The sequence below is a fragment of the Oreochromis aureus genome, linkage group 16 (genome assembly GCF_013358895.1).
Source record: "Oreochromis aureus strain Israel breed Guangdong linkage group 16, ZZ_aureus, whole genome shotgun sequence".
Lineage (NCBI taxonomy): Eukaryota > Metazoa > Chordata > Actinopteri > Cichliformes > Cichlidae > Oreochromis > Oreochromis aureus.
The window spans coordinates 17,619,187-17,640,854 of NC_052957.1; the positions used below are offsets into that span (position 1 = coordinate 17,619,187).

A 21,668-nucleotide genomic window follows, 5' to 3' on the forward strand; every position below is an offset into this window, starting at 1 on the left:
ATGTCTCGGAATAGCTGCTTATAGCTCTGCTCACTTCAGGAGAGCAGACCTCGAAAAGCAGTCAATACACACGGGGTGAGCACATATGTTTACGGTTGCTGTGGTGATTATTTTCTCACAACTGGGTTTTAACTTTTTACCCCTTGAAAACCTACTAGGGATAGCTCGTGAAGTGCTTTTCTGAACTGAGTGGTTTGTAGAACTACATGACTGAATGTGCATCAGAAGGTAGTGAGGGTGGTCTCCATGCGGCTACCTTTGGAAAAAACCCAAAATCTTTTCTAATGGTCATCAAACCACGTCTGTACTGATTTATACTGAGGTGTCAAAATTGGTCACAAAGGGTACAGAGGAGATCTTCAGACATTATCTTTATGTAGAAAGAGTTAAAAAGGTATGCATGTCTGCAACAATCCCAGGTAAGAAATTTGAGCTAACCAGTGTTATAATGTGTCTATACCAATAGACATTATTTCGTTCTCTAAGTGCTGAGTTTGTAAAGAAGTTCTGTGAAACACTAAAGTGACCACACACCCACAAATCCTTCTAAGACATCACAGTAGGCGTTTGACAGGTTAGAAAATTACAAGGCTGCTTTTAAATGTAACATAAAATAATGCCGCTTCTCTCTTAACTTTGTAGACCCATCGATGCTGGAACACGCTGAAAATCAAATGAGGCTCGCTCAATGCTTTGATACGAATGAAAGTGATGAGAATCATGATGCAGATGGATGGCATGGTGGTGCATGTTTTTACCAGATGCACCGGCTTCCTCCCACATTCCAAAGACATGCAGGTTAATTGGTGATTCTAAATTGTGTAAATGTGAGCATGAATAATTGCCTGTCTCCCTGTGTTAATGGGCTGCTAACCTGTCCACGGTAGATCCCACCCCTTACCCACTGTTTGGACTCCCTCCAGTCCCTCCACAACTTTTTTTATGCCTCTACCAGAGTTCAAGACGCTTGTAGAGTGGGTGTAAATGCACAGTCAAAACATTTTGTTACCTGCATATAGCCACATCCATTATTGTCATGCAAAGGCAACAAGGTAAACCGATGCCACATATGGTTTCTGAACTAAGCAGCATATATTCTCGTATGATAAGAAAAAAGAGAACAAGGCGGCACAAAGCAGTACAAATAGCTGCGAAACAGTATCATTGGAAGGGAGATTATGGCAGTGGCATAAGCAGTCAAATCAATCCCTGAGTATTTTTGTGCAAGTCGATAGAGGTTCCACATTAGGCCCATTAGTCATGTTGGCACCCTGCATTGCACTGCCAGACCCGAAACAGCCCAGCAACAGCAAAGCATGTTGGTGCTGAAAGCTCTCAAAACATCCAAATTGGCTTCCTCATTATATTGTCTTTAGCAGGTGTGTGAAAACTGAATGTTAATTTCTTTAGTTTGGGTATAAACTCACACATATTACAGCCATTCTTGTAACTGATGACACTATGAGGAAAAGAGCCATTTCCTGATAATTCATGCGCGCTGTTCAAAAGGAGACACTCGGAGGCCCTTAATACTTTTCTTCCCTCCATAATTTCTCCTGATTCGCAGGCACGCCCGGTATTACAAGTGAAGCAAATGCCACCAGCGTTAGGACAATTTCCTCTCGCCGCACTCGGAGCGCGAGAGAGTAAACAAATTCACACCTCAGATTCCAAACATAGGAGGGGAGGCTTACACGGAATGATGAATGAAGCAAAGTCCACTCTCCGTCGCAGAACAGGGATTGATGGGAAGTTAACTGATCCCTGGATTTGAGGGAGGGATTTAAAGCTCTGTTTTGTAGCCATTCATCTGGCGCCTCGAGAGAACTGGCTCACATTGAGGGACATCAGATTCCTATGATGAGGTTGATGTGCTGTATCACAACACGTGCTGGGACATAATGCTATTTGTTCCACACCAGCACTCTGTGATGCCGCAAGATGTTAGTCTCCTCTCTAGTCCTGTACTGTTAGGGCACATTTTCAATCCATACTTATTATACTGTGGCCTGGGACCCAATTTATATTGCAATATCGTAGGTGGGAGTGAATAGAGATTGATCTAAAGGAGGAAATCCTTTTCCAGTGGGAAATAAACTATTTTTCATTCACCATAACAGACAACAATACACAACAGCTTTAGATGCTTTCTGCCTTCACACTCATTAAAAAAATATAGAGAATGTTAAATAGATGGGGAAAAGTTATGCATGGGGAGTTGCACATGGGAAAATTGTTTAGATTACACATTCTGTATGGAACATCAATAAAACTGAGATGCTGCTAATCAAGTATCTATAACGATTTAGCAAAAATAAAAAAAAGGAACGCGCCTATTTATAAATGCAGAAATTTAAGAGGCAATCTGGACTGCAATCTGTTCAGTGAGATTATTCAGATCTCTCTCACAAGTCTGGCTGATGCCACAGGATGGGGAAGATGCAGAGGAGACCAGCAGTAAAGATTTTATCAGCTCCACATATTTTATGGATTACCGTTTCAATGCATACATACGTCCCGTGACCGATTTTTGGAACGCATCATCTCCCGGCAGTGAGGCGGTCCTGAAGCGCAGAGCTAAAGTTTTATTCATTTCACCACATTGCCAGGCGGCACTAACTATTACAGCATCAAAACAGCGAGAATGTCGTCCTCCTCGGTGGCAGGAGATTAGTCTGTGAAGGTGACTCCACCTGCACTTACACTCTTAAGTGTGCCAGGTGCTCCGTCAATCTCTGAATCCAAATTGGGGAGCTGCGCGAGGCAGCCAGCTTTAGCTAGCCTCCCCACTGTATAACTTACCTGTCACCATCATGCCCCAGATAAGGACAGATGACCTTTCTCCTGGTTATTATAATAAATCAACTCCAGAGGCTGTTATTCCTGGCACAGGCCTTTCATTGGGCCTTACAGGTATCAGTTGAGAAATAACACAGCCAGGCACCTTTTGTGGCATTTTACAAGTCAATGTTTGATGTCATTTACGTCAAGTCCTGGCATAAGTATGAACAACACACACACACACGCACACAAACAAAGACGAGAGGACACAAAGCAAATCTGATCTATTTGATCTGTTTATATGAATCAAAGCTACAAATTAAGCTTAAACAGCTTCGTGCATCCAGTCATGTTGGGTCTTACATTTAAAAATTGCTAAACTGGTTAAAAGAGGCTAAAACCAGATTTATTTTTTTTAACTACAGCACAAAAAGCTGAGACGCTGTTACAAAGGAACAACGAGTGTCATTAAAGCAATATTCATGAGCGTGCTGATCGAGTTGCTCCCGGCTGCTCCCGATCAGCAAATAATAAAGAATTTATGGGGAAATTCTTTTAGTTTTGCACAATTACTTTTTATGGACTGTTTGTAGTACAGAACTAGAATGTTCTTTTCTCAATTAGAGGGAAACAGAGCCAAAGTTAATTGCCCCTTTGATAATAGAAGCATTTTCAGCGGCTCAGCCACGAAATAGGCCTCATGGGGACGTTAAACACAGAATCTTTGAATCACTGCACCAGCTGACTCATTTTCATCACACTGATGACTACATTTACACAGATCAGCGTGAGGCGCTTTGCTCCTTTTCTTTTTACCTCAGTCGAGCAGGTGTTCTCACTCTGATCAAAAGCTGACCGGTAAGTAAAAGTCTGGCTCCGTGACAGCACTGAGAGATCACAGTTGAACAAAGTTTAGAGATAAAGCAGGGTATTCATGTTTGTGATAGCTTGGATTAAATTATGAAAAGAGCAAATGTTATCAATGGAAACACTGTGAAAGTGACTGTGCTGCACTGCGGTACATGATACAACAAGAAAGTTTAGGGGATTTAAATCTAACCAAATTTTGCAAACCAGCTTCCAGATGACTGTGACTGGAGGCTCCTAGCCATTCACTTGACACCAAGCTAACTATTAATCACACTATAGGAGCTGAATCAGAGGACTGGAGATTCATATTTGCCGGACCAGCAAGTATTTGACAGCGGCACCAGAGAATCCGAAAACCTGTCCTGGCAAACTGAGCAGTTTTCATTACTTAGAGTGGCTCTTAGAGCAGAAAAACCCCCACTAAGCCACATCTCGAACAGTTCAGGCTGAGGGACAATGACAAAGATCCATAACAGCACCCCCCCATCCCCAAATGCTAATATTGCAAGGGCTTATAAGGGCCATTGTTTTGAATGTAATCACTTAATCGACCTGCACTAAACAATAGTGCAACAGTTTGTTACGTATCAGGCAGCAATGGTTGGTGCACAGTCCCTTGGAATACACCATATGTTATTCATCAGTCACACTAATAAGGAGGCAGGTTCTGTTTCACAGTCATGCTAGTTGACTGTGACCCCTTTCAAGATTTAAGCCTTAAGTGAATGTCAGTTGTTTTTTGTTGTATTTATTTTTGTCTTGCTTCTTCTTTTGGCTGCTCCCTTTAGGGATCAAGACAGCAGAACAGCGGTCCCCAACCTTTTTTGCACCACGGACCACTTTATGTCCGACAATATGTTCATGGACCGGCTTTTAAGGTGTCACGGATAAATAGAACAAAATAAAACCAGTACCAGTACCAAGAAAAAGAAGATTTATTCATATCAGACGGGAAAAGACCCAGGGAAACCGAGTTAATGATAAAAATGATAAAAAAAATAATAAAAACCCTGAAAACCATAAATTTCACAGCCAAGCCTCAACTCTTGCGGCCCGGTACCAAACGACTCATGGACCGGTACTGGCCTGTGACCCGGGGGTTGGGGACCGCTGCAGTAGAATATCTGTCTCCATCTCACCCTGTCCCTTGCATCCAACCCTCTGCATGCCCTTTGTGTTCGTTTGTTTGGTTGTTTTTGTTCTTATTACTCCGACTTTTTGCCTCCCCAGATGGGTAGTTGCTATAGCAGTTCCACTTACACTTCAAAGGCTTGACCAAACAGGACACCCCCAATCCAGACGAGGTCCAATAACCAGGAGATACTGCACCTTGTCCAGGTGTTAGCTGCGTGGCGAGTCAGGTTGCCGTCCAGATTGGTTGTGCGCTCTGTCCAATTAAGTCGTCCACGATGGCAATGAGTAGTGACAAAGCAATTCAAAAATAAAATGATATAACACAAGCATGCCAGTCTGATTAATCTGATAAATACTTGATGTGAAAGCAATGGCACATTCTGAAATTTGAAAAAAAAATGTGTTTATGCTGGAAATTTCTTTTTATCTCCCTAACATATATATTTTTAAAATATATGTTAGGAATACTATTGTTTTCTTTCACAATAATGACTAATTTGATCCACTAATAGTATATAAATGCCATAGCTGAGAGAGTGCTTTCAAGTGGAAATGCAAATTCCTTCTGTTTCCAATTTGGATCTCTGTGCACTGTCACGTTGGATTGTACAATATGACCAACTGGATAGCGCAGTATGCCCATTAGGCCATGTGCTGAGTCCAGCTGGATGAGTGGTGTCCTTGTTCTGGTCAAGCTTTTGAATGGTTCTCCTCTCAAAAATGTCATCTACCCTCGAAAGCGACAAAAAAAGCTGCTGCGCAAACGAGTCTTTGTTTTCCCACTCATATACATTACATACTTAAATTAAACTTGAAACTTGTACTTGAAAATTTTCACGTGAGAAAAGCATTAAATGGTTCTTCTGAAAAAAACAAGTCCTTCACATTTTCCCCCTACATAGCCCAATTTGAATTTTATTTGTCACACTGGTGAACAAGTGCTTGACATATGCTGTTGTACCCTCTGTAGAGGTAACGCTTAATTTTCAAACCAACTGGATTAGGCCTGCCAGCAATGACGACTCAAATTAATGACACAGGAAAAGCAATCTGCGCACCCTGGAAGTCCAAAGCCTGCAAGGGCACTCTCAGCTTCACACATACTAAACATCCCATCATTTTGATGAGCACTTTCCCTCCTACATCCAAAGATACGACCGGAACTGTAAATCTGCTCAACTTTCCTCATTCAGGTTCATCTGTGCCCAGAGGGCATCCATTACCCTGCTGGTTCAGCGAGTCTGCACTTTCCCTTCTCCACTCAGCTCAGAAAGTCCGAGTTCATAGAGAGCAACAAGAGAAATGCTCTATTTGTTGTTACGATATGTTATGTATTTAACAAAAGTTTCAAATGAATGCTATTCTTTTTATTCTCACATAGCCTAACAGCGCATTGGTCAGACAAAGAAGAAAAATGGCAGAATATCAAAAAAAAGGAAAGAGAGCCATTTGTTTTACGTGCTGCTGTTTTCAAGGTCAAAACGACCTCGATCCTCTTGAAATGAAAAAAACAAACTATAACATGACTTGGATGAAGTCAAACTGACAAGCTATTTTTGTAAATACAAAAGCGGGAACGCAGATGACAACATGTAAAATACAGCTGCTCACCGCATTCAAGTTCATTTAGGTCAGGCTGTTAATGACTCCCCTCCCACATGCTGATTCAGGAATATGCCTAACATTGGTAGATGTCATACGCAGGTAGCAGACAGAGTGAGACATGCACGGTTCACTGATCAGAGCTGTAAGTGGTAACGACCACACAGTAATTGCAGCCCTCTCTGCATCACTTATTATGAATAAAATATGATGTGGGGTGTTATTCAGCCAAGGATTCGGGCATGTCATTCGGGTGAGTAAGGAATAACACTGGTTACTGCTCCTGCTGGACTGCTGCAGAAATGAAGGGAATGTGAATATGTTATTTTGAAGACTGGTGGGCAAAAAATATGCTTTTGGCAGGAACTTTCACAGTTCTGGGAAACAGGGATAAAGTAGCTTCATCTGCTAATAAAGTGGCACCAAATTACCGATGAATGAATAAAGAATTATTCTGGTAGCTGCTTCACTTTGTTGCTAGTCAAACTTTAAGCTAAAGTAATCATTAATATTAATACCAATGACCTCATAATATGGAGGATATTTTCCTTCAGCTTCCAATAGAACAATTTATATTGCATAGTGCATTTACAGTAACACAAAGATACATAATGTGTAACTCCACAACTACACTGTAAAATATAACTTGTTGTTTCAACTTAAAAATATGAGGTAAAGGGCTGCCTTAAAATTTTAAGTTAAGTCAAGAAATAGAGTTTGTTCTTATAACACAACCAATTGTTATCTTAATGAAAAATCACATGTTGTCTAAACTTTCATCTTAGTTTAGTTGACTGAGATTTATTAGTCAGTTCAACTCCTTTAATTGTCATCTTTACTTGGGAAAACCCTTTCAGCTAAATTAAAATAATCTATTGTTTAAACTCTTGTCCTAGTTCAGTTGACTTGGGTTTTTTAGTTAATTCAAATACTTTAGTAGTTCTTTTAACTTAGGAATCTATTTTAGCTTAACTAACATAATCTGTTAGCTAAGTTGATTTAAGTTTATTAATTAACTGAGCTCCTTAAGGTAGCTGAGTGAACTTGTAAATCAGTTTCATTTTAATTATCAGAGTTGATTGACTGGATGTAAAGAAAAATGTATATTAAACATCTTAAGTTTTGTTTTGTTTTTTTTTGGCTTTCTAACATCCATTTCAGCAAAACTACCTGTTAGGTGTATCTTAGATCTCAGGTTTAAATATCTACATTCCTTTAAATTAATTTTCTGTTGTTTACAGAAAAAAAATAAAACCCACAGATTCCATTAAAGTCTATCTGATCATTTCATACAGAAAGTTTGTTTTAAGAACATGACAAGACAATTACTCATGAGCACCCAACATTCACCATTTATTGTGCCATCTTAGTCATCTGAGAAACAGAAAAATCAGTGACGTAGCTCATCAGGCTCACAATCCATCAAAACTCAAAGGCTGCTCCTGTGAAACAATAAATTTGAACTTGGTCTTGAGCCCAGTTTGGGTGAAGATGAAATTCTGACCAATACTCTAGGAGCAGTAGTGATTCTTGTGAAGTAACAACATAAAGTCTGCATTAATGTAATGTATCAACGGGACACTTGCTATTTTAGAAAAGTTATTCTTTACATTTACAAAATTTTAAACTTCATTGTGCTCAGTCACACCTGTTAGCATAAAACTTGAAATATTGAAATAGTACAAAACCTTTGATAAGTGACAGTAAAGATCAGTTTATAATAACTAAGACATCAAACTCTTGTATTTGTCTTCGTTTACAATTGCAACAAATTCCACAGAACCAATATCTCTGAAAATGAGTGCATGCTTCTGAAACATTTGATAATATGGATATTTCAGAAACATTAGTTTGAGTCTGCTCAATTGCAAAACAAAGGAAAAACTACTGACTTGCATGAGATAAGCATCTGCAAAGTCCAGCATTATATTGTTGTTCACATAAGTTTCTTAAACCATGAACAAATGAGTAATTGTCTAATCTGGAATGTAAAGTGTAGTCATTTAGTGACATACAAAAGTGAGAATGAGAACTTGCAAGAATAAAAAAACAAACAGTAAAATAAAACTGTCCTTAACACTAAGGATCATACAATTACAGTTCTGCATGGCTTTCTGCAAGAGTCTGTTTCTTAGACCATGCACTAGTGAGATGCACTGCCTTCCACCAATGTTCATTAGGATGTTCTGAATGACTTCAAAGATGTCCTTAAGTTCCTTTGGATAGTGTATGTTGAGGGCAAAAAGAAGGCCCATCAGCATGGAAATGGCACTTGAGACATCCTCAGATTAGACAGGATTACTGCCGCCTCAAGGACAACCAACACATCGATGTCTTCTTCTTTCACCATCGCAATGCCAACTTTCATCCTCTTAGAAAACGTGTCTTCAATACCTGTCGGCTATAAAAGGGTTCAAAGACAAAAAAAAAAAAAAAATTACACAATTACAATTACACAATATCCCTTGTGCTTAACAATTCATGTCTTTCCAAAGAAGAGCCATACTGATGCTTTGGATGATGGTGATTGGCTTTGGGTAACACTTATTAGTTGTTAAAGTTTTTTCAGAATGAGATATGCACCCCCATGTTACAAATCCATTTCTTGCTTTAAACAAAGACCATGTTCATAAATAACTGAGCATGTCTTCAATTGCAGAATTCAAACAAAATTTTCAATTTAAATGGTAAATGGCCTGTATTTGTATAGCGCTTTACTAGTCCCCTAAGGACTCCAAAGTGCTTTACACATTCAGTCATTCACACACATGGGTGGATGACTGAATCGTGACTCAAGAGTTGACAGTTCGTCTTATAATTGGAAGGTTGCCGGTTCGAGCCCTGGCTCCGACAGTTTCAGTCGTTGTGTCCTTGGGCAAGACACTTCACCTGTTGCCTACTGGTGGTGGTCAGAGGGCCCGGTGGTGCCAGTGTCCGGCAGCCTCGCCTCTGTCAGTGCGCCCCAGGGTGGCTGTGGCTACAATGTAGCTTGCCATCACCAGTGTGTGAATTTAAATCTACTTATGCTAAATATTGGCTGTGCTCTAAACCAAATCTGGCTGAGAATACATGAAATGTGCAAACTGCAGCTACACTACAGGATCAGATTATGGCTCCATAGACAATGCTTCTATAATCAGTTTATTGATTAAAGTTTATTTTTTCCCCCTATATTAACAGCATGAAAAAAGAGCATATAGACATGGCTGAACAGGTTGCATAATTGGCACTGAATATCAACATCCACCTTTACCCAGCTGCCCAATGACTCTCGGCCAGTAACCTTTAATTGCTTACCCAGTCTACACAGTCTCTTTTCCAGGGTCCAGGACATTTCACCAAAGTATTGCCCCCACAGCTGTAGCAGCCACTGCAGCCCCTTAAATATCCTAATATCTCTGCCATTACAATATACAATGTGAGAAATCAAACGTAAAGCTGAAGTGAACAGTACAGCAGCGAAATGTCAAAGACCCTGGTGAAGACATGAATAAACACAAGACACTAATAATATCAATGCTAGCTTGCCAGTTAGTTACTCTGAAACCCAGACCAAATCCAGTGTCAAAGATCTTGTAATAATACATTTGGTGAGGAAAAAGTACACATGTACTTTTTAATTTAAAATCCACTGTGGTGCTGTCATTATTAAATTTACTAAAAGAAACAATGCTAACCTTCACAGTCTTCAAAGTGTGTGAGGGATCTTCCTTTAGAAAATGAGGTCCTCTGTCCTCTTCCTTTGTGTAGGGCTCTGGTCAAAGAAGTCAAAAACAAAACCAAAACATTTTTTAAACTGTTTATGAAGCATGTAGACAGCTCCAAATTCACAGCTTTTTGATACATAATTCCATCAATATATGATTATCATTGGAGATTTTGAATCAGGCTTATCAGGACATTCAAGTAGAATATGATATCCAACCTACCACCAATATACACAGATTCTGTAAAAGTTACCACACTAAATGTCCAGTTGTGAAATATGATGACAGACTTTACTTATCAGCTTTCTTTCAATGAGTTCATCAGTTGAACTGGATAACCTAAAACTTAAACAAAGGATTAGATTTCGCAGTTGAACACTTACATCATCTCCGAAGCATCTTATGAGCCTAGTTAGCCTTTCTATGCCGCTCTTGATTTTGTACAGCTCCACGAACCTCTCCATAATGGTCAAGCACAGCAAAAGGAACCCTTTCAGGTCAACAGATGTAAGACGGGCAAATTCTGCTTCAACCTGAGCAATAGAAGAAGAGGGTGGAGAGTACAGGCAGAATTAAAAAGATTCTTTGAGACCCAAATTTAAGCAAACAGTCATCTGAGGCCCATTAGAGAAAACACAAACACACAAAAGCAAACAAACAAAAAGATGCACTTTACCTGCCGTTCAGCAAACAAGGAAGTTCAGAGAACAATAAGCTCTGTCTTGAAATCTTTTAAAGTAGAATGATTGTGAAAATGACTTATGTGATGTAAAACTTTAGTAAACGTGCGATTAAAAGAACACTGAGTAAAAGGACAAGTAACAATTTCCTTATTCCTCAGATGTTTACCTTGATGAGCAATACTGTTTTAGTCCAACTGCCTCATTAAAGTTACACAACAGGCTTTTTACATTAAAGCCAGCAAGTCCATTACATACTCCCTTTTTAGATCTGAAATACTGTGCAGATTCTGTGTATATGTAGTGGACAGCAATTTACCCCAAAGAGCGCAAAGTTTGCAAGTCCACCTCATTTAAATGACAAAGTCAAATGTGATCATCTAGACCTGTGAAAATAAATTAATGACAAACTTGCAGTTATGGATGTTATTACAACCACAAGAACCTAAACAGTCTGCTCCATTGCTTTTGTTAATGAATCACTTGTTGGTAACACGTCTGAATATTTAGTTTATGCCACCTGCATGTGATCATCAATAGTGCCATATTACTTCTTAAAGTACCCTGACACTACAATCTTTATATCATTTGTTCTACAGAGCTATTAAATTACAATATAATCTGAGGTGTTTCCAGTATGACAAAATGCACAAATTGTAACTTACCATTTGACTCCACTGACAAAAATAAATCCCCAGCATCAAGTTTGGCTTCACAGACCTAAAATAAGTAAAATAAAAATATATGTTATAATTATATTGTTTTCGCCATTTATTCATGTTTGCTAATTTTCTGACATATAAACAATGTTAGTTTTGTTACAATACAGAGAATGCAGTTTAATTAAAAGGTAAATTATGCAAAAAAAAAAAAAAACTTCTGCAGTATACCATGCCAAAAATCAGTGTCTCTGATGCCAATTATTTTATCACTACAGCTCGTTTAGTATGGAAACTCACACAATCTAGTCATACTGATCACAAGAGTTCAAAAATAAGTCAAAATAGTGAGCTGTTGTTAAGCATAAAGCATTTCAGGGTAACAAATAACTGCACAATAGAATTAAAGCAAAAAATAAGCACACTGGAGGACTATCTGATAAAAACTAATATAATGCTGGTTTGTAGACCATATTTTGTCTCAGTCCTCAGTGCACTCTTGCAGCTTAGCATGCAGCAGTTAATAACAACTTAAGTGATTACATAGGGGTAAACAGATGACAACAAGCATCCGAGTCCTGCCAAAAAGTTCTTTTGAACCCAGCCAGTTATTGGAAATATTGCCAAAATGAACTTCCACCAAAATACAACAGCCTGTGAACTTGAAAGAAATTTACAAGTACAGAGACAATATGAAATAAGCTTTATTAATTAGCTGAGTTAGCTTGCTAATATCGCAACAGGGTGAGTGCACAACCTTAAAGCTAGCGGCACAATACTTGTGATTTGCTCAGCGCCACATTAAACCCTTAAAAAAGGCCATGTGTCAGTTTATTAGGTCAAGTTTGGTCATGACACACAAGCTGGACCTTGTCGGCTAAAGTTACATTAGCTAAAGCAAACATTTCGGTAAAAGAGAAAACACACATCATGCCATAAATTCAAAACATGTTCCAAACTTTTGTAGCTCTCTTTCCTTATAGTTATAACCAATGTTACTCACCTTGAAAGCATATTCCAAAGAAGACGATTAGAAAACGTCCAAGTAAAGTGAGCATGTCGTTAACCGCCAATTCCCCATGATGCACCTCGGTAGCAGTCACGTGAGGCAGTTTTGAATCCTGCTGTGCTCAACTTACCCGCATTGTCAAGTTCACATAAGTTTCTGATTTAGCTGGACATGAGTTTTCAAGTTAGCTTTTTTTGGTGTAATTGGGACGTTTTTAACTTGTAATTCTATGTTATAACAACAACTTCAGTCATCTATCGTCAAACTGATATAGAATAATATGTTGAAATAACAAACAGCTAGAATTACATTTTACAGTGTAGGATATATTCACATTTTTCAAGGTGATAATCTACAATAAAAGATGATTAAAAAGACCCCAAACCAAACAGTGCTATCATTTTGCTCAAGTTTGAAATCCTTCGTTATCTCTGCCTTTTCAGGCCAAAACACAATACGCTCAACTTTGAAAACAGTCCACATAACATGAAAACCTTGAGGATGCTGTGATCTAGAAATCGATTTTCAGAATCACAGTAGAGGACATTGCTAAATAGGCACATGTCTCTATCTCGCTCTATTTCAGCGTTTCATTCAATCAGAGCATCGACGAGGGTCTGCGCTGTGCTGTGTTTTGACGCTGGTCTCTTTGTACTCCTGAACTGAGCGTTCATTATGCATACGCAACAAGAAAGCTGCTAATGAAGATTGTATAATTGATCAAAAGTGCAACATCAGCATATGCGTGATATTATCACGAGGCAACAGCAAAAAAAGGAGGGAGGAAATAAGATAAAGTGAAACCGGGGGGGCTGTCCAAAAAGTGCTCTCAATATCTTTCCATCTCCACGTGGATGCTTATGGGCTGCACAAATATACACAAAATTAAGGTTTTAAGGAAAAGTGACCACACAAACCCATCATCTACCAACAAAAACTATAATTTCAGTGCTGTCTATTATAACTACATTCACTGGAGCTTCCTGTTTTTATTTTCAAACCTGAATTGTATTGCTAACATGAGATAATGGTAAAATGTGTTATTGGTTTGCTTTCAGTAAATGCTCCACATTCATGACTACATTTTCTGAGTTGGCGTTTAGAGTTTGTAGTTATAACCTTTTTTTTTTTTTTTTTTTTTTTTTTTTTTTTTTACAACTACTGAGTCAATAGTAGGACATTTTCAAATCTTATTGACTTGGTTACAGGTTTATAGACCAGTTTTATCTGCATGTGGCTATACTGCAAACACAAACAGACAGAAACTGGAGAAAAACTAGAAGGTGGAAATGTTGCTTATGCAAAAGGATGAGTCATTTACATTAACAGTGAGTGCATCTGTGCAGTGTCTTAATAAGTTATAACAAAGAATATCAAATAATAATGGTTCAAATAAGACACGCATCCCAGTTTTAATGGATTTGTGCTGCAGAAGCAGGCCTCAGGGAAGTGACAGCAGATTGATCTGCACACCAGCAGCTCTAAAGAAGGGTTATATTTATGAATAGCAAAGAAACTATGAAAAGAGAACTGAATGGTTTAACCAAAATCTTATTGATGTGGCTTTTTATGTATTTATGAAATTGCTTTACTTAGTACCAGCTTGTCAGTTACTTGTAGAGCACACTACCCTGGATGAAAGGTAGTTTTTAATCCACATATATTACACTGCTAATGACAGCTGGGAAATGTGGTGTCTTGTTCTTGCTGTGCAATTAACCAAAATTTTCACGTATTTATTGTGATATTCTTGACCTTGTGCTTTGGCAGCTGCTGTGTACATCTATCTGACAATAATGATGTAAAATGGTGCTTAATTAATACAAGAATCAATCACTGATTGAAAAAGAAATTTACTCCCAGCTGTTTGTGACAGTCTGAACCAAAATTCAGCCAAGACCTAACATGAATTCAAAACGAAACCAGACAGTAAAAATGATTATTAATATCTGTGAAACACATAATGGGTTGGCTGTGCTTGAACTCATATGAGACCAGCATCACAGAAGTTCAACTAAAGCGAAATATTGCTTCGATACAATAAAAGGACAAGGTACCATAAAGTTCAAATTAACAGCCCTAATTCAAAGACTTGACCATTAAATGTCACTTAAATACCAAATGCTGAAATAGCGAGAGCCAAGCAAAGCCTTAATTCTGCTGAAGCATCCGATCTGCCCTGTAGACTGTGAGAGATGCTGACATTGTGAACGTTATGCAACAGGAGGGTGACCCTGATGAATTCTAGTGCAAAAGCATCACCAGAACATCTGTTTTATCACGTCAGCGCTCGAGTGCGTGTCAAACACTAATGAAGTATAGGCTTTTATATTTGCTGTTGTGGTGGAGCTGTGAAAAATTTATGATATAAAGAGGAATATGGGGAAAAAAAGGACAAGATCCCACTCCCACATTTTAAATAGCTGATAAACTTTTCAATGCAAGTCTTTTCTCGTGTTTGAAAGATAATGCATGTTTCCGGGTTTTGGTTGAGAGATCTTAGAGATTATGTGGATTGTACACTCCGCAAACTGTGGCAAGCATTAACATCGTAAACATCAAATTAAGTCATTTTATTAAATGATTTTTTTTTCATTTTACTGTTATCTTCTCATACACAGAACAAATCAGATTATTTTTACATACATTTACTGACTGACACGCTGATTCATTTGAGAGTTTTATAATCAAGTTTATTTGCCTCAGACCAACAATAAAGTTCTGCTGTTGTTTATTTATCTCTGTGACAGATGTTCAGCTGCACCTGGTGGTAGAATATCACACTGAGCTCGCTTCAATTTCAGTAGAGAAGAACATCAGATATTTCTCTAATACTAACCTTTTATTACACAGGCTTCTGAAGACATCATTTACTCAGTCAGTTCTTGGCGCATTAGCGTTAAATACATTTTCAAAATCAGCACCTTGTTTTGCGGCCCAGTGTCACACTGAATACATCTGCATGAGTTACTCCTGACTGGAGAGTTAGATAATGAACATGTACCAATCAGAAATAATTCCAGCAGCAGTCCTCAGCAGAGAACTCTGAAGTCGCCTGAGAGGAAAAACAACCTGCTCAGCCAGCCAAATTCATGCAGCAGACAAGGTAATACTATGACGCTCTCCACAAAGCAACTTAAGAGGACAGCACTTAGAAGTATGTTTCTCCAAAAAGTCCCTGAAGAGAGGCTGCCTGCCTGCTCCGCTTCTCCCCTGACTGACAGCACTCTCCAGAGGAGCTACACCGCAGGACACGCTGATCCAGTCTGACACGCCTGACCTTTCCTGGGCCGTACGGCTGGCTCGCCATGCAGCACGCACCGCCTGGCTGAAAAGGCCACACCATACCACGCAGGCAGTGCCATCACAGCCCTCCTTCCCCGGCCTCCCTTTACTGCCACCTCAAGAGCCGGCAAGTCGTATACTCAGGACTCAATCTCAGACAGCCACTCAATCTCAGAGGCTCCCATCCACAAAACAAGGCCGTACCATCTGAATTTGGCAGTGACATAGTATTGGCATTCCTCCGGCGTGCCCTTAGGTGGACTAAACATTTTTCTAAGTGGATTATAGTATTTTTTTTATTACAAATGGCATGTTTTGCTGTGCAAGGGTGATTTTTTTTTTTACTTTGACCTTATACCATTTATGATATTATAATTTAAGGCATTTGTCATACACAAATTAATTATGAGGATAAAATTTGCATAACGCTGTTAGTCATCTCTTTCAAATGGCACATAAATGTGCCTTATGCAGTGGCTGGTTAGTGAGGTGGTCTAACATAATGTGTCTGCCAACAGTCTCGGTCGTCGTGGCAGAATAATCTGAGAATAGATGCTGCGGGAGCGCACTGAGGAACAAGGCATGAGAGGACTGTAAGAGCAGAATGGATGCTGCAGCTGTGAAATGAAGAGCTGTCGCATCTAGTGAGCACTTCCCTGAGTAAAGAAAACACTTGGCACAGCAGAAATAAATCATGCGCTCAAGTACTTCAGTGTAATATATATATATATATATATATATATATATATATATATATATATATATATATATATATATATATATATATATATATATATATATATATATATATATATATATATATATATACATATATATATATATATTTAAACAGAGAAGGAAATTGTCTGCAGTTTAAAAAAATGTAACAAGACATTTGGCCAGTACACCTTCGGTTTGTAGTACTTGCACAAGTATCTTCTACTGCAGTTTTTTAAAAGAATCAGTGGAAGCTGCTCGGAAATATACACATATCCACTTTGCGAAGCGAAAACACTCAAACACGCATTGCTCATCCACTGGATGCTTCATTGCAGTACACCCACTTTTAGTAATTGTACAAGACTGTACATTAGTAGAAGCATTTGCAAATGTCTTTTTAACTGTAATTACCACACAACACGCTGACGGATAATGGGTTTTGAATTAAGCAGGTCTTCTCCACATTTCCTGTGAGATGACATCACACCTCACAGGAACCAAACAAACAAACAAACATCCTGGAAAAATTCGAACTCGGTCATGAAGTAAAGATGGCTTCAAATGAGGAGACTTAATGTGGTACAGGAGTGGCGCACTGCTTTTGTGTGCCAACAACAACAACAAAGAAAAAAAAAAAAACATCTCAGAGGGACTCATCACCGCAAGACATAAAGGCCAAGGGTGCACAGAGAATTGTGAGTAGCTACTGATGTAGGAGTTGCACTCGAGCATGAGCTTTTTAACAACTTTATCAACACCTCAAGGATAAAAGTTGGGCAAAGAATGATTCAGAGTATGTGGCTTTTATAGAATTCTCTGTTCATTTTCAGGAGGTTGTATCACTGGAGATTTATTTGAATTATATAAGTAGTTATATTAGTAGTTATTTGGACAGGTGTTTAGCACAATTAAGCACAATTAACTGTTAACTGTTTGCAGGAGATTTATATTTTAGAGGTTTAAAAACATTATATGAATGTTGTTACAGTGAGCTACAGAAGCTATCTCCAGTCTCACCTCTTACAAGGGATGCCTAAAAAGTTCATGTACACTATACTGTACCTAATATGATAACTGTATAAGCCCTCCAGGGAAATAGCAATGAGTAGACCTACCCATCCCATCCTGTGCCCATTCCATCCCCGCTTATTTCTCCACTCAAGAGAGGCAGTGCATTTTCCTTAAAGGCAAAACTTATATTTTGAATTCATTAAGGGTTTTATGGTCACATGGTTTAACTGGGCATTATTGTTTTGCATCCCCCAGGGTTGTGGGGACTGGGTGCATCTCTGTATGAGACTCTCACGCGTTACCTTTTATTCCTCCGGGCCTCCTTCTTATCCATAATGACAGGGACACAGTTCGTAAGCTCGGTCCAGTCTGCATGCAGTCCGCAGCTCCAGCCCGTAGAGAACCGGGAGAAGAGCCAGGACTCTTCTTTCCCCGGTCGGTGGCACGTGCATTTCTTCTGCCCTGGCTTGCAGTCGCACGGCTGCTCCAAGCGAATATTCCTCACCAAGTGCCTCCCGAAAGTCGTCCCCCCGGTCTTCTGGATGTGCAAAAACACTATCACGTCGTCCCCTTTGATGTTGAACTCCACGTGTCTGTCAAGGTCTCTTTCAGTGAAGTTGAATTTCGACGATAGTTTCGGAGGGCTGTCATCCTCCAGGTCTTGATCTCTGTAGAAATCATCGCTGTCCTGATAAGGGGTTGAAAGTAGACTCACCCCTCTAAATTTCTCCTCAGTCTTAAAGTGGCATGAATTACTGCCAGCGGGACATATGTACTGATAACCTATCATAACAAAAAGGACAGCTAAAATAGGAACTAAAATGAGCTTACTGGATCTATCATCCATCATATCAAGATAGTGTCTTCATTCCGTTACTGTGAATAATAAGGAGCACCCGTGGACACTTCGGAGATCAATGTTCCTCCATGCCTCAGACAGATTAAAGATGCCTATATTTTAAACGCAACACGTTGATCAGATAACACTCTCCAAAGACACTCAGACAAAATGAGAAGTCCACCTTAAGGACTCTAAAATACTGCACGCCGTCTGCACTGCGTTGGAAGTCCTGTCCGTATTCAAGAGTCATGGCAATTAAATCTCTGCCTGTCCAACTTCTGAAGCCGGTGTGGAGCTGCATCCAAGCCGACGACTCCCATGCCTCGGTATCAAGTTGAAAACGAAGCAGTCGGAGGAGAGAGTTTTTAGTTTGACTCCCTCTTTCTTTCTAGTGCTGGTCCCATGCAGTGTAAATCACAGTGTGGTTCAGTGCATCTTCATACTTATTTCTGCAGAAATGTCGCACGGCTTCTTGTTGGGCTGCATGAATCCTCCGGCAGGGTACGGCATCGTTTACGGGTTGAGACAGAACTGACTGACTGTACTGAAGCAGTGCGTTTGAGAGGATGCTGCTGCATCCGAGCCGACAAATAGGCGTTATGCTCTCGTCGCGGTTGGGCTGGGAAAGCTCCTCATCCCATCCCGTCCATCCCATAATCTTGTTTAACACAGTGCAAAGCCAGAAGCCCACACGGATATTGAACGGAGACAATACTGAGATTTATTCACATTTAAATACAAAGACCTTCCAACCTATCTATCTATCTATCTATCTATCTATCTATCTATCTATCTATCTATCTATCTATCTATCTATCTATCTATCTATCTATCTATCTATCTATCTATCTATCTATCTATCTATATCTTTTCCTTTGCGCACCCTGTTATTCTCCCATTATCTGCAGCTCAGTCATGTAACCCTATTATTTTTGTGTCACTATATTGGCTAACTGCCCTTATAGTGACGTTTTGATGGCTATTAAATTTAGAAAGGCTTAAATGCACTTTTAAAGTGATGTCGAAACTGACTTTAAAGGAATAGTCTGCTTCCCCACAAAATAGTATGCACATTTTGGACATAATACCTTACCGGTCATGTGAAGACAAGACAAGCATGAAAACAACGTCTCTCTGCGGGTACATTTGCAAAGTAGGGTCACAAAAAAAAAACAGAAACCAAAAACGATAAAAAACAAACAAACAAACAAACAAACAAACAAACAAAAAAGCATACATAACAATCTTTTGTGCACTGATTTAGATACCTTTACTGATCTTTAGGGAAATCTAATAAAAACTAAAAAAAGGAATGAATGGATAATTGATATAGCTTTAAAGTAGTTCAAATAATCTATAACATTATTATTATAATGATTATTATTATCACTATCATTATGAAGGCTACAAAAACTAACTTATTCTAAACGTAATGTAACAACTTGGGTTAATTTTTGGATTCACTGTTTTGGATTTTTCCTTTCCACAGCCTACAGGAAGTGTCTGGAGATTCACACTGGAGATTCAACAAACACACACGCGCACACACACGCGTGCGCGCACACACACACACACACACACACACACACACACACACACACACACACACGCATCACTCACTACTAGTGTTGCTACAACATGTTTGAGCTTCAGCGTCTGTCTCTTTAGCTGTCTGCCAATGTGCCAGAATAATTTGCCACATTATCATCTAATTTAATTTAATTATACAACGACCTTTCTCGCTTGGTCTCTATAAACAATATAAAAAACGGTGTTTGAAAATAATTAAAGCCCACGTTTTCTGTTCCGGTTTCCGGTTCTTTCGGGAAGGAATAACGGTCCGCGCGAGACACCTCGACACCCCACAACCCCGGTAACAGGCTAGCCGTACAGGCTGTTAGCTGCCCAAAATATCCAGCTGAATGAAGCCCTTTGCTTTGCATGGAAACCACTAGCATCACTGACTGGGTGAGCTCTATGTCGCTGGCAACACTGTAGCTAAATAATAGTCTGTCCACTGTTACGTGTTTGTGGCAACCCATGCTCGTGGTCTCCGTTAGTTAAATCACGCTGCTGGGATGTTTTAGTTCATGTCACGGCAGCTGACTTGTAGTCTGCAGCTAAGTTAACTTCACTCCGTTGCCTGACCCTTATGAGGAGACGTTATTTTATTATTACTCTCCTTGGCTAACGAGCACCTCTCATGTTTCTAGCATCTCCCATAATCTTGCGAGCTGTTTTTTTTTCTTCCGACGAGTATGTGTGCGTGTGTGCATGTGTTGGCTTTGAGGTTGAGATAATAACTCAGAGTAACTACGTGGCACTCATTGGCACGTCTCAAAAGCTGAACTGACGGCGTACCTTCTTGCTCTCTACCACTGCTATAGGTTCATGTTCCATCGCGACAATGAGGAGCGTTATTGTGCTGTCGCTACTGCTGTTGAACATAAATCACGTAATATCAGCCCCCAAAGGCGTCACTGCCAGTCTTAAAGCCAAGTGGAGCATGACGCCTTTCCTCCTGGAGACGAGGTACAGTACTTTCCTTGGAAATGCATATGTGCAATAAAACGGGGCACAGCCAGGTTAAAGCCCCTCCTCCTAAATGCACTATTTTTATCTTTTATTAATCTGCGGTTTGTATTTTAATCTTTAAATGTCCTAAACAGAAAATAAAATCTCATTACACTTCCCAGAGACAGGTCAGGATCAGAGACTAGAAATATAGAATGATTTCTATTTTTGCACTGCATTCACCTGAAAGCAAACTGAAATTATTTATTTAGTATTAAAGTAGTTACTGACTGCTATTAATTAATGTATTTATTTATTTATCCACTACTAATTCTTTCACTTCTTACATTAACTCAACACCATTCTGATGTTTTCGTAACCAAAACCTTCACCAAAATTTTCCTTGCAGACTGATGGATAATAGCACTAATTTTGGTGATTCAGCCAACCTTGGGCTGAAAGTTCCACGAATATTACTAGGAAACTCTATTCTCCCTTTCCTCCCTTTCCTACTTCTTTTTTTTGTTTGTTTTTTTAAATCACTGCAATTAAGGAGCTTTATAATAGTATATTTTATTACCAGATAAAGGTCACAGCTTAAATGTCCTCCACGGTAACTGTGCTCATGGTCGTAAATACATTGTAGTTTAACGCCATTTAGCTTTTTTGAAAGACTTTCTTGTGTTACATTGTAGCTAAACTAAAACATCATATCATTTGTGGAAAAATGAATCTCGTTATATTGACAACCATCATCCAGAATGATTAATCCCATCACAGACCTAACAGTTTGAAAAGTGCATTCTGCAGTCTATTTACAATAGACTTTAAGTAATAGGCAGAAGTTATTTCACT

The 21,668-nt window shown here is 39.2% G+C and overlaps 2 protein-coding genes across 3 annotated transcripts in view; one reads left to right on the forward strand and one right to left on the reverse strand.

Annotated features, from left to right (window-relative positions):
- The window catches only part of hs6st3b (heparan sulfate 6-O-sulfotransferase 3b), an 80,904-nt gene extending 62,599 nt beyond the window's left edge, over positions 1–18,305 (reverse strand). The window contains exons 1-2 of the mRNA XM_039600361.1: positions 17,761–18,305; positions 4,040–4,048 (exon numbers count right to left, since the gene is read on the reverse strand). Of these exons, the coding sequence (XP_039456295.1) occupies positions 4,040–4,048; positions 17,761–18,305 (554 nt within the window). The remainder of the gene's footprint in view (positions 1–4,039; positions 4,049–17,760) is intronic.
- Positions 18,306–20,109: 1,804 nt separating this feature from the next.
- The window catches only part of uggt2 (UDP-glucose glycoprotein glucosyltransferase 2), a 40,016-nt gene continuing 38,457 nt past the window's right edge, over positions 20,110–21,668 (forward strand). For both annotated transcript variants that reach the window (XM_031743258.2, XM_031743259.2), the window contains exons 1-2: positions 20,110–20,267; positions 20,687–20,831. In XM_031743258.2, the coding sequence (XP_031599118.1) occupies positions 20,707–20,831 (125 nt within the window). In that variant the 5' untranslated portion in view covers positions 20,110–20,267; positions 20,687–20,706. The remainder of the gene's footprint in view (positions 20,268–20,686; positions 20,832–21,668) is intronic.